The 13,536-nt window shown below is 41.5% G+C and overlaps 1 protein-coding gene across 7 annotated transcripts in view; it reads right to left on the bottom strand.

Annotated features, from left to right (window-relative positions):
* LOC121894527 (arf-GAP with coiled-coil, ANK repeat and PH domain-containing protein 3-like) overlaps positions 1-13,536 on the bottom strand; it is a 62,373-nt gene that overhangs the window by 1,270 nt on the left and 47,567 nt on the right. Inside the window, exons 11-25 of one of the 7 annotated variants that reach the window (XM_042407177.1) lie at positions 12,387-12,499; positions 11,610-11,661; positions 11,236-11,336; positions 10,953-11,064; positions 10,549-10,781; positions 9,513-9,582; positions 9,281-9,375; positions 8,888-9,108; positions 8,648-8,737; positions 8,275-8,376; positions 7,689-7,912; positions 6,228-6,337; positions 5,447-5,557; positions 4,810-4,871; positions 447-496 (exon numbers count right to left, since the gene is read on the bottom strand). In XM_042407177.1, the coding sequence (XP_042263111.1) occupies positions 447-496; positions 4,810-4,871; positions 5,447-5,557; positions 6,228-6,337; positions 7,689-7,912; positions 8,275-8,376; positions 8,648-8,737; positions 8,888-9,108; positions 9,281-9,375; positions 9,513-9,582; positions 10,549-10,781; positions 10,953-11,064; positions 11,236-11,336; positions 11,610-11,661; positions 12,387-12,499 (1,746 nt within the window). The other 6 variants (XM_042407178.1, XM_042407176.1, XM_042407181.1 and 3 more) reach the window with 6 other exon arrangements.

Here is a 13,536-nt window from a genome sequence, read left to right on the forward strand (position 1 = left end):
ATCCTGTCCAATTCACTCCTATATCATCCTGGGTCAGATACTGCATGTATACTTCATACTGCTAATACATGTGTTTGATATTCTAACTCACATTTTATACCATAAGGTGTGTTGTACTTACCGGTTGTCTGTGACCCACAGGTTTTTGTTTGGGGTCAAACTACATATTCCCAGGTGTGTTTGAATGCTGCATTGTAGCTGAAGTTTAGGACATCATATAAGGACACAATGCTCTTCCACAGAAGATTTTTGTGTACTTATGAATGCTTAATTTCTACCCAAGAGATTCACATCGAGACAGCTCCAAATATTTTCCCAGAGAGCGTGATTGTCAGAAGTGGTGACAGACCAAGACACCCTAAAAAGTTCACCCACACCACCAGAGCAGAAAGAGTCACAGTATCACACTAGTCCCTTAGTAAGAAGGCCCAGGATGCTTCACTCACTCTATCCCGAATATCCTTGGATTTTACCCTCCTGCTGCCCATGGAAACCCCTGTGGTAACAAAAGCAATGACATGTCAGTCAGTGTTTATTTACCCAGTTGGATATTTGTTGTTCTCCTTTAATGTAAGGTGAGGAATTAGACATTTCTGGCATGTGAGAACATTTTTCAGAGATGGTGTAACAATGCTTGTGAGATCACATAAATGTTTTACACACTGGAGACACTGAATTATTCAAGGCACAGTGTTGCTGCTACAGGCTAGAAACTCAGACACTATTTGATACCCTAAAGACTAAAGTCATCTTTAAATAATGGCATATAAATAGGTATAGTGTTGACATTCTGCACCTCCTTTATATTTGTTATCATTAAGGTTTTACTGCTTTGAATAAGCCAAGTGCAACCCAAAAGTTTGTTTTAGACCAAAAGATACACCCAACCAGATTGTAGCATTCTCCCAACACCTGGCAAGGTTTCAACATAGCTATGTTTCTGCAAACAATTAGAATTGTATTAATTCATAATTTAGAGCAATTAGCTTAAACCTCTTCCAAGTATTGCTGTGATGTTGAGAGAATGTTATACATAAGAGAGGAGACAGAAATGAGGAGCAAAAAGCAGGAAGCAGGGTTAGTTCATCAAGAGTTTCTCAGTTTTATTGTATGCATTTTGTTTTCTTTTTTTCCCCTCAGTGCTTCTAAAGACAAGGAAGAAAGTATTCCAAAGATATCCAAATGTCAGTGAACAGAAGAACAACTCCAAGTAATGCAGAACTGTGTTACAGTTCTGCCTGACAGGTTGTTTTGGAAGAGAATAAAAAGACAAACATAGAACAGATCAGACAGTCAGGATCCGTGATTGAATGCTGAGAGGCAGGCAGTTGGCGTCGAGTTAAAATACATAAGTGTACTATTTACAGCATGTTTTCTTTGAGACAGCACCTTCAACCACTCCAATGTCAATAAACACAAAGGACACAACATTTAATACTTCTGCTAGGGCGAGAGCCCTTAACAGTTTGGTCACAGTAGCTTCACATCACCCCCTAGACTGGTTCTACTTCTTGCAGTACATTGAACTCAGGTCAGTCACATTTCTGTAACCTCTTTTGAACATGTGAGTACACCAACAGTGTTTCTACCACTCTGTCACTTCACAAAGCATGGTAAGACTATGCTGTATCTACTCTCAACAGTTTCAGTTTTTAAAAAACGGTGATATCATACAACAATGTCAGACACTTTCCCTTTAAAAAGTCTTTGGCAGAGGAAAATAAAACCACAACATTACAAAAATAATAATTAAAATTACTGTTTATAAGCGTTTGTAGAAACAAAAAAAAAGACAGAAATGATGAAGATAAACCAAAGACTTGGTTTGTGGTCGGAAGAATGGCAGAGAGGTGCAAAAAGGAAGGAACATCTGACACCAGAGGGATCATGGTGGTACATGCTTATTTCACAGGACTGCACTGCACGAAGTGATCAAACCATAGAAAAATATCTTATCATGCTAAGAATGCAAATCATGTTGACCTTCCCAAAAACAATTCTGGCAAAGCATGCAGAGTTTACTGAAAGCATTGACCAGCAAGGGAAGACATGAGTCCTTTCACCCCACAAGTGTGTAAACTGCACTAAAATGTGCTCTATAATCTCACCACAGATATTGTAACATGGATGAGTATTTACAGCAAAATGGAGTTGTGGTTATATACCAATAAAGTCACCTTTGTTCTGTAAAGAGCGGCAAACAAAAGAAATGTTTAAGGGTGAGATGCAAATCCAGTTTTATACACTTCCTAACTGCACTGCCCGGAGACTTAGTTCTTGCTGCTCTGGTTTGTCTGCACATCACCTTCACAATTGACCCAATTCTCATCCTCACTAGTAAACAATGAACGACTGCAATTAGTGAAATAAAAACGGAATACATAACTAGGATTTCCTTTGATAAGCTATCAGTGTTGGAATGCTGATTACAATATATATAGAAACGTAAGGCCGTTCCAAAGAGAAAACAAAAGCAAAATGCCTTTTATGAGTGTTATTACATGATGTGATATAAAGACTTCCTGTCAGTAATTCCAATGAATGCTTTGATATTAAAATAACAATCATTAACAGAAATGCAGATGTAAACTGCACCCAAGAATGCATTGCACTGGTCCTCTGGGGAGATAAACATAAATAAAAAGACAGAAATAAAATAGACAACAGATAGATAGATAGTAACTTTAGTGGACAAAAACAATGTACAAATAAAAGAGCCACACTAACTGAATGAAAATAAACAAAATTATAATACTGTAGATGGGAAAAGTGCACAGTTTCTTTTTTCCTTTACATAATGTATCATAATAGCATATTATTTTACTCTGTCTCTCAGTATTCTTTGACACATGCGCTCATTTACTCTCCTGTTCACTCACTCACTCGCTCACTCACTCGTCATGTCACAAAGTATCTTACAAAGCAGGCAAGGGTCTTTTCCCCCTGAAAGCCCTTCAGCATTTTTGTCACAGTTTTACATTTTATTTCCCTTCCTGACCTCGCTCTATACACAGTAAACTACTCTGCCTGCCTCTACTGTAGCTTGTCAGTTACTCTATTTCTTTTAATAATGGAACAAATACCATTTTTTCACCTCATGCCACAGTACATAGTTTAAAGATTACCCATATAACTTCTGAATATGCATATTTACATCTCCAATTAAGAAGAGATGGGTACATAGATGGTTCGGATAGATATAAAGTGTAGAGGGTTAATGCAGCGAGATTCTTCAGAGGTAAGAGCTGTTAGGCAACAGTAAACCCACACCCTCACACGAGAGGTCACACCACATTATGATAAGTTAGAGGATAACTTTGTTAACAAAACACCAAAAAGCAGATGTCATTTTACTTTGTGTGTGATGTAGCGAGCATTGCATGGGTGGTGCCGAGTAAAATGGCAAGCAGAAATGTAGTGGCGATGCAGAAAAAATGGAGGTGATGACTGTATTGTCAGTAGAGTTAGGTCCATCAGGGGTCTCCCTATGACACGAGGCACCCCCACATTAAGTGAGTGGCTCTCTCTCTTCAGACGCCCTGTTCCCAAGAAGTTACCCATAAGCCTTGATCTACATAAGTAAAAGACTTGAGATCAGGGCAACTTCTCCTACACGATTATTTTAGATTCCCAGTTAGAAGGTATATACCACCGATCAGCCACAACATTAAAACCACTGACAGGTGAGGTGAATAACACTGATTATCTCATTACAATGGCACCTGTCAAGGGGTGGGATATATTAGGCAGCAAGTGAACAGTCAGTTCTTGAAGTTGATGTGTTGGAAGCAGGAAAAACGGGCAAGCGTAAGGATCTGAGCAACTTTGACAAGGGCCAAATTGTGATGGCTGGGTCAGAGCATCTCCAAAACAGCAGGTCTTGTGGGGTGTTCCCACTTTACAGTGGTCAGTACCTACCAAATGTGGTCCAAGGAAGGAAAACCGGTGAACCGATGACATGCTCATAGTCACCCAAGGCTCATTGATATGCATGGGAAGCGAAGGCTAGGCTGTCAGAGGTCAGAGTGCCTATACTGACCCCTGTGTACCACCGATAGCACCTACAATAGGCACGTGAGCATCAGAACTGGACCATGGCGCAATGGAATAAGGTGGCCTGGTGCATTGTTTACGTGGGGAAGAGATAGCACCAGGATGTACTATGGGAAAAGGGCAAACCTGCAGAGGCAGTGTGATGCTCTGGGCAATGTTCTGCTGGGAAACCTTGGGTCCTGGCATTCATGTGGATGCAACGGTATTCCCTGATGGCAGTGACCTCTTTCAGCAGGATAATGCGCCCTGACACACCACAAAAATTGTTCAGGAATGGTTTGAGGAACATGACAAAGAGTTCAAGGTGTTGCCTTGGCCTCCAAATTCCCCAGATCTCAATCCAATAGAGCATCTGTGGGATGTGCTGGAACAACAATTCCAATCCATAAAGGCCCAACTGCGCAACTTACAGCACTTAAAGGATCTGCTGCTGACGTTTTGGTGCCAGATACCAGAGAACACCTTCAGAGGTCTTGTGGGGTCCATGCCTCGAGAGGTCAGAGTTGTTTTGGTGGCACAAGGGGGACTTACACAATATTAGGCAGGTGGTTTTAATGTTGTGGCTGATCAGTGTAGGTATATGTGTGTATATATATATACATACACATACATAGTGTATAGAGAGAGAGAGAGAGAGCACGAGTTATGCTCCTGGATACATAATTGACCACTAGCATTCTTCTATGGTGAGGCAGATGAATTCCTGGATGCACTTCCTATACTGCTGCTCAGTGGGGCTGCTGCTGGGATATTGACCTGGTTGTCCCAAGGGGGCCTCCGCCTCTCGCATCTCCTCGTTCATCCGCGCAAGACGCAATCTGAAGAACAGAGAGGGCAGAGGAAAGACATAGGACAGAGGAGAAAAGAGGGATACACATGGAAGCAGAAGAGAAATTAAATAATACAAGAGGCAGGGAAGCAGGTGAAAAAAGATAGAAATACAAAGGGAGTGAAAGGATTGAGATGTTGAGAATGGAAATGTGGTGAGATGGTAAGTAGTGGTGAATGAGAGGAAGGAGGAAGGGAGGGAAAGAGAGAGTAAAGACAATATTGTGTCACTAACAATGAATGATACAATGCAGAAAAATCACCTTCTGCTAATTCTATTGACTGATATTTAGATTTGTTTAGTTCTATCATAATACATTAAAGTTACATTTTGATATTAAAACAGTGCAGTCAAATAACTGAAAAAACTGTTTATCAGATGGTGTTTGAGGCACTTCTTACTTTTGAAGGAAAGCACTGAGTAGCACTTCCTTGATCGATCACTCAAATTTCAACAGTTCTGAAGCGTGAATGATTAGCAATGTATGAATGTTAATCACGAACTTGCTAACACAGGAAAAGCTAAAGAAGTGTTTCAGGTCTAAGAAGAATTGGGATCACTTACAGGGTGACGATGTCTGCGTTGGCAGCCTGGACAGCGATGCTTAGAGGGTCATGACCCTGCTCGTCCACCTCTGTCTGTGATGCTCCTCTCTTCAGGAACAGACACACCTGGCTGTGCAAAAGACACAGACAGATAAAAGAATGCTGAACAGGAGGACTATGGACACCATCAGATAAACTGTAAGAGGTGAAATGGGTAAAAATATGAGGAATAAATTGCAAAAAGACCAGGAGAAAGTTTAAATAAACTGATAGTTGTGGATAGATATTGCCATTTTCTCTGTGCTTTAGTCTCTGTTTACAGTTTTTTTTCATGGCCTGTTTAAGCTGTCCCACACATAATTTAAAAAAAAACACCTCCTGATGCTGTGGAACAGCATGTGATGAAAAACCACAATGTCAGCGAGACAAGACGTAGGTCATTCAGTGAGAGTAGCAGAGATCTTTCAGTTCTTTGATAGTACAGTGTCCTGTAGTTTCTCATTTGCTTTTGCTGAAGATACTGTACACTTATAAGGCAAGAAAGATCAAAGATCAGGGCCACTATAAAATTTGGCTGAAAGTAGTTTCCGTTAGTGTTGCAGAGGAAAATGTTTCCTCACACAACCCCGATGAAATGTTTGGAACAAGAGGTTTGTCAGTTGTCTTTTGAAAGGATGTTATGTTAACACTACAGTTTCCACATTTTATTTTTATGACATTCAGGCTGAAAAATTAACCAGAAGTCACAGAGAAAGCAGAAGCACATAACATGTTCCTAACAATTCGCAGGTCTTTCTTACCCAGTGTGTCCCAGGTAGGTGGCGTGATGCAGAGGGCCCCTCCCCCTCATGTCTCTCTGGTTCACATCAGCTCCGTTCTGAAGCAGGAACTCACAAGCTATGAGAGAGCCCTGGCAGAGAGACAGTTAGACACATTTTTGGTTATTAAGAATTTAACATGACTGGTGTTTTAGTGACTCCTTGTGAGTTTATCACTAAACTGTAAAAATAAGCAGGCGTGTTCAGGGTGGAGATTTCACCCTTGTTTATAATCATTTATGGCTATGGATGTTTATGGCTGCTGTTAAGACCAGTAGATTGTGTTCTCTCAAAATCCAGGGTCACTTCTGCACCAATGATCAATGATGAGCATGTGGAGGGACATCAAGAGCATCACTGACTACAAAAGAGACACAGAATATCCCAGGGACCCGTCTCTTTCTGATGCCCTCAACACCTTTTACGCTCGTTTTGAGGAGTCCGATGCCTCTCCGAGCACCAGGCTCACCCTGCCACCAGGTGAGCTGCCCCTCAGTGTGACCGCAGTAGATGTGCAGAAAGTCAACCCCTGCAAGGCTGCTGGCCTGGACAACATACCAGGCCAGGTCCTTAGGGACTGTGCACACCAGCTTTAGAGGTGCTGACGGACATCTTCAACACCTCACTTTCCCAGGCGACTGTACCAACATGCCTCAAGACTGCCACCATTATCCCTGTCCCAAAGAGAGTACAGGCAGGAGGTGGAACAACTTGGGGCTTGGTGCAGAGCAAACAACCCCTGCATCAACGTGAAGAAAACAAAGGAGATGATTGTGGACTAACGGAAGGGCCTTGGCAGTGCGCTTCTAGGTGTTTGGTGGGGAGTGTCCTCGCTTCCTGCATCATCGTGTGGTACGGCAACTGCTCTGCTGCAGACAGAAAGGCACTGCAGTGGGTAGTTAAATTTGCACAGAAGATCACTGTCAGCAACCTGCCCACTATCAGTGACATTTACATCAGCAGGTGTGGGAATAAGGCTTCTTTAGTCATAAAGGACTCCACCCACCCTGCAAATGGACTGTTTGCCAACCTCCCCTCAGGCAGGAGTTTGTGCAGCATCGGGGCCAGAACCACCAGGCTAAAGAACAGCTTCTTCCCGGTAGCTGTGAGACTGATAAACTCTGCATCACACTGAAATTATCTCATAGTTTAACTGCTGCATCTTACTGAGCAATGCAACTTTATACCACTGTTAAGAATGGCTTTCTGTTTTATAATGTCTTATCATGTACCTCTTCAGATTTTGTTATTGATTTTATTGTTTTACTATTGCTGAGTAGTAAAACCTAATTTGCTGAGTATCTAATTTCGTTCCCTGTCATGTACCAACACGCTCTGGAATGACAATTAACTTCCTTGAACTTTGAACCTTAAAATAAATTAAAGAAGAATTCGGTAATTAAAATCGAAATAATCTTGCAGGCAGAACAAATAGTGTCTCACCCCAATCACGGCTTGAATGAGTGGCGTTTTTCCCTCCTCCTCCTCAGTTGCAGCGTGTACATCAGCCCCATGCGCCAATGCCTCCGCCATAAGTGGCAGGTTGTGGAGACGGGAGGATCGGTGGAGGAGCGCCCCCGGATGGAGCTCCCTTGGGTCCTCGGGGTCTGAAGACACTTCCTGTTCAATTTCCACCTCACCGCTGGAGGACTCCTCTGACTCCTCCTCTGAGGGTTGGTTGGGGAAAGGGAGAAGTGCAATGATGGAAAGGAAGAGGGATGATTTAAGATTCAAACTCTCTCAGAAGCAAATGCAGCTTTAATTTGAGGGATGGTGCCAGTTTATCTTGACTTGTCTTTATATGATTGTTGCACTATATGAAAACCAACTTGCACATACGAAGTTCAAAATTACTTTACATTTACAATCCACAACAGAAAAACATGAAGCTGTATATCAGGTTTCTCACAATCTCTTTGATTTATCAGAATTTTATTGTCCCCAATGTGTGCATGTTTACATCAGTGCATAAACACACATGTACCCTTACTTTATATACATATTTATACAGTACATGCCCTTGACTCACCTTCTTCTGTGACGCTGTCCACCACTGAGCCAAACACCAGGATGTCAGTGCTGCCATCGGTACTTCCTCCCAGACCACTGTCACTGCTAAGACCTGCGGGGCCAAGCAGTGCCAAGCCACGGACACGTTAATCATTACAGAGCACATACTGTACCGCTCATACACACACCACCATCACTGGTAGAACTGCACAATTAACAGCAAACCTGTCAAGGAATCGCAATGTGAATTTAAATTTGTGAGTGATTTTATTAGAATGATCTTAAAATGTTATGTCCTAAATTATTTCTATTCTAAACTTCAAATTATATTTAGATTATTATGCAAACAAATCATCCCTCAATTGTACTGACGTGATGTGTTGCGGACTTACTGCGAGGACCAGAGCCAGTGTCAAAGTAGGAAAAAAGTGAGTCCAGCTCATCTGGACAGAACAGGGAGTCCCGGCGAAACTTTGCTGCGGCTGCTGCCGAAAGACAAAAGAAAGAGAAGAAAGATTTCACTTCCTATTAGTATGATTTAGTAGAAAATTTTCTTGACTTTATTTACATGAATCTTGAGGTAAGATTTAAGACTACACATAAGGTGTGGCACCCGTAATCATAACACTGACCTGCAGAGAGATTTGCAGGTGAGGCGCTGCCGGGCTCATAGCGGTGGTATTTCCTGCGAGCCTTATTGGGGGCCCGAACAGAGCTGTTGTGTCGCTGGCACTTCTTCACTGTCCAGGGTCGGGACTTTCTTTCACCCTCCACCAATGCTTCGCTCCCACTCATCTTCTTTAGGAAGCGTTTCTCCACGTATTTAGACTTGATCCAGGCCTCTTTCTCTTGTCTGGAGGGACAGAATCATAAACTGACAATTTTACATATTGACATGACAAATACAGATAACTATCTTGACTAGCGTGATGGAAGACCAATTTCTATTATGGGCTACTGAAGGAATCGGAATGTCGCTATCCTTGTTTATTTGCCAAATGCTGTAGCTGGATTAAAACACTGACCTTGAACTGGACGGTCCAGGTTTTTTCACGCCAAGCTCCTCACAGGCTCCCTCATAAATCTGGTTGATCACAGTGTTCCCCAGTTCACACATTAGCTAGGAGAAACAGACAGAAAGAGACAATTAAAAAAACAGCATATATGCACTGAAGCAATTAAAAATGCAACTCCAGTGGGGAAAAAAGCACAGCACAGACAGGAGAAGCTGTAGGCAAATGTGTTGGGGAGACGCACCTTGAGTAATTCTGGCTCCCATGAGTCTAGCGTTAGTGAACGCACTTTAGAACAGTGTACGCCTAAACTCCTGAAAGAGACAAAAACAAGAAAAAGATTATATAAAGCAATTGAAGGGTAAGAAGAGTTTATATTTAACCAGATGATTTTAGCACATTTTTCCTCCCCTCTATTCCAGCAGGCGGGGGTGGCAGAAGCTAGTGGACAACATTTTCTGTTTCCCTACACTGAAGAGACTCTGGAAGTCTCTTGAACTAAGCCTAAAAAAGGCCTGTCTTGTTACTTAAGCATCCAAGCTGATGACTTCAAATGAACCACTGACAACTGATAAAAAAATAAGACAAATGTTTGTAGGTTTTTTTTCACATTTTTCCAAAATGATCTGTTGTTACAGCTGTCTTGATAACTGTTGGTGTGTTATCTTTATTCACAACAGAGCTTTGATTGATGAGTCAGTGCAATGGAAAGTGGAATTGTGTTAGACAAACACTTGCATATCAGAGCAGACAATTGTATATCGCCGTGAAATCATCAATCAAAACCTTACCTGTGAATAAAATGTGATGGCTTGATGCACATGGTTGACTATGTGATTGTCATAAAAAAACAAACAGAAAAAGGCCAAAAGTCACTTCTGCAGAGTGTGATATAACAAGAGGAAGCTCAAAGTGAGGACTTCCCCACGTGTGAAAATAAAACTTGTTTTCATCTTTATAAATAGCCAGCTTTAAAAATGTAGGAATGCTTTCACCTTTTTTTGTTTTGGGCTGGCTACTTTCCTGGATCACCTTGCTATACATTGTTATTTTTACACACACTGACATCTCAGAGACAGTAGCTCTACACCTTTCACATCCCACATGTGCTCTGTCTCTGTGTTGTGTTTGATGACAGAGAAGGGAATTTACATGACTCCGTATGCAATAGTCACCTGGTTTAAATTTAAAAAAAGGCTTTCATATTGTGGATCAGCTCAACTGTTGTTCTTCTCACATTGTCTCTACACAAACTCTCTCCTTGTGTAAAGTGCAGTTACCTGTGGATCCCTGAGCACTCGATGCAGAGCAGCACTCCAAGGTTGATGGAGGCCCAGCACGGAGCGGTTTGGCTGCAGTCACAGCACAGTTCATTTCCTGGCAGGGTCTGTACCCTCTGGAGCAGGCTTTCTCCCCCTCCCCGAACTCCCTTATCCGCCCTCTCCCCCCTCTCTCTGGGCTCGCTGGCAGAGTCGATGCTGCTAGTGGAGGGCGAGGCTGTCCGGTCTAAACGCTGCACAGACAGAAGGTGACAGGTGATTCTGTAGCGACCCTGAACCAACATGTGGTCAAGTTTCTGTGGGGCTTAAGCTTACTCTTTGTCCAGACTAGACACATCACGCAAAAAAGTAGCACGTGTGTGTTATCATGTGACTGTTGCTGTGTGTAAAGAGTGTGTTCATACCTCAATGTAATAGTTGTCTGCGATGTCTTTGTAAGCAGAAGCGATGCTTGCCTGGACTGCCTGGATCCATGCCTGCCGCAGCTTCTCAGACTCAGCCTGCAGCATGCAGCTCCTGCAGGTTTATAGAAGCCAGCTTTAAAATACTTAGTCAATTCCAAATGCAAACATGTAACAACTACTTTGCAAAGCAAAAAACATACCGGCAAAATATCAAAAAAGACATTTTTAGAATGTATTCATTTGGATGAAATTTGCTGTTTGGACAAAAAAAACACAAACTTACTTAGTGGGTGAAACCACCTCAAAGCAGAACCTCCTCTCATTATCTTCACATGGTTTGACTGAGCACAGCCTCAAGTCCTCCACCACAACTGTCAAAGAGTCCTATCATTGGCAGAGAGGAGTATCACATTTAAACTACATGAAGCAAATCAGTTTCCTCATTACTGGCAGGGAAGGACAAGTCACTACATGAATCACTTCTCTTCCACCGATATGCAAACTAGAAACAATCAGATCAACCTCAATAATGACGTTGCCAACTCTTAAATGTCAAACACAGAACATGTACTGGAATGTGAATTCCAGTACTGTGAATTCCAGGAATTCCTTGCATAAAAAAAACACCCATGACACGTTCATAAAATCAAACTGTACCTTGAGTTTCTTTTGATAGACGAGCTGGCTGTTTTGTATAGAAAACCACCGCCTTGAGGAGGTAGAAGACATGAAGTTAGATATAAATCAAATGCCTCCACACTGAAATCAGGTCTGCTGGGGTAAAAACACTGTGTTGACTGACTCTTGGGATAAGGCAAATGGAGAGTTATCTCTGTCCTCATATAAACTATTTTAAATTTTCAAGTAATTCTACATAAAAATCAGGCCCTTGACATTTCAGCCCTAAGAATTTGGTATAAAATATTTGAACCCTTTTTAAAAATATGTCACAAACAAACTTTCTCCTAACAAAACATGCATTTTTATTGTTACATTTGGAGCTTCATTATCGATTAATCTGTCGATTATTTTCTCAATAAATGATTGGTCGTTTGGTCTATAAAATGTTAGAAAATGGTCAAACATATCAATCATCGTTTTCCAAAGCCCAAGATGCAATGTAAGATGTCTTGTTTTGTCCCAAACAACAGTCCACAACCCAAATATATTAAGTTTAATACCATAAAAGATAAAAGAAAGCAGAAAATATACACATTTAAGAAGCTGGAACCAGAGAAGTTTAGCAAAAAACAAAAAAGGACTCAAAACGATTAATAGAAATAATTGGTGATTAATTTTCAGTCAGTCAACTAATCGTTGCAGCTCCAGTTACATTACCCTGTTATTGCATGTTTTGCATGTGCACTGATTATCGTATTAGCTTCAGTTAGACTGGATTCCCACTCTGTTATCACACTCCCTCTTCTCTTTTACCTGTTCCAGGTCTTGAAAGCGTTGCTGGCCCTCTTAAAGAGGTAGCCCTCCATGACGACACCATTGGGCGCATCCACATTGAATTCCAACTTGGGGTCATCGTAGGAAAAGTCCTGTGGAGAGAACACATAGGTGTACAAGATCAATGCTAGGGTCTGGCTTCTTGTCTTTTTCATGATCTCATTTCCAGTGAGCAGCCAATGTACCAGTAGCCTAAAACTAGTGGACTATAAAGGCTGAGTTTTTCATTATTTTGTTCATTTCTCTGGATACAGTATACATTCCTTCTTGGCAAAAGAACCCCCACCAGTGTCATCAAAAACAACTGCCGTCATCCTCTAAACTCTATAAACTATAGCCAGTACAATGAAATGGTTATCGGTGATGTAATCATTCCCTCTGTCCACGCTGGCTGCAAAGAGATCCCTTGTTTCCAATATAAGTGATAGTGGACAACTTCTCTTTCTGTGCAAAAATACACTGCAAAGTTCAGCTGAAGCTAATATGAGGCTGAATGGATTGCATGAAGATTAGGTCAGGTGGCATTGTGGAGTGATAAGTGTAAAAGTCCACCTGAACGTAATCAGCACCACATACAGTAGCTGAACTGACACAATGCATCATCCCTCTGTTATGAATTGATTTTCTTTCACACACGTCTCTTCACAAATGACTTCATCCTCTCCCGATTGGCCATCTGTTCATCAGGTTATCTAGATGACAGCTAAAACTTTTTTTTATCTTCTTTGTTCACACAGAGTTGAAATACAAAAGATAAACTGATTTAAATGGGAGATAAGTCTGAGATTAGGTTTCACTATTAGTAATAAGTCCTTTGGTTTGGGGCAAGGTAATACTCGGCAAATGGGAAGCTGCAGACAGGCAGACAACTACACAAACATACATTATTGTTATGTGTGTTCTTCAGAAAACCACATTGATCGTCTTCTTGCTTGCTTTGTATAGAGCAGTGTGGAATCCATGAAAGAGAAGTCACATGTGGCTTGATATTAAAATAAAACCGCCATATTGATCTGAAGCAACATGTGTGTTATTTTCCAGGTTTGTGTGGAAGCACTGAGGCCATGTGAAGTAAAAACATGGTGGGATGTGACACAACAGTGTTTCTCCCTGCTGGCTGTTTCCTCCA

The sequence above is a fragment of the Thunnus maccoyii genome, chromosome 3, assembly GCF_910596095.1.
Source record: "Thunnus maccoyii chromosome 3, fThuMac1.1, whole genome shotgun sequence".
Lineage (NCBI taxonomy): Eukaryota > Metazoa > Chordata > Actinopteri > Scombriformes > Scombridae > Thunnus > Thunnus maccoyii.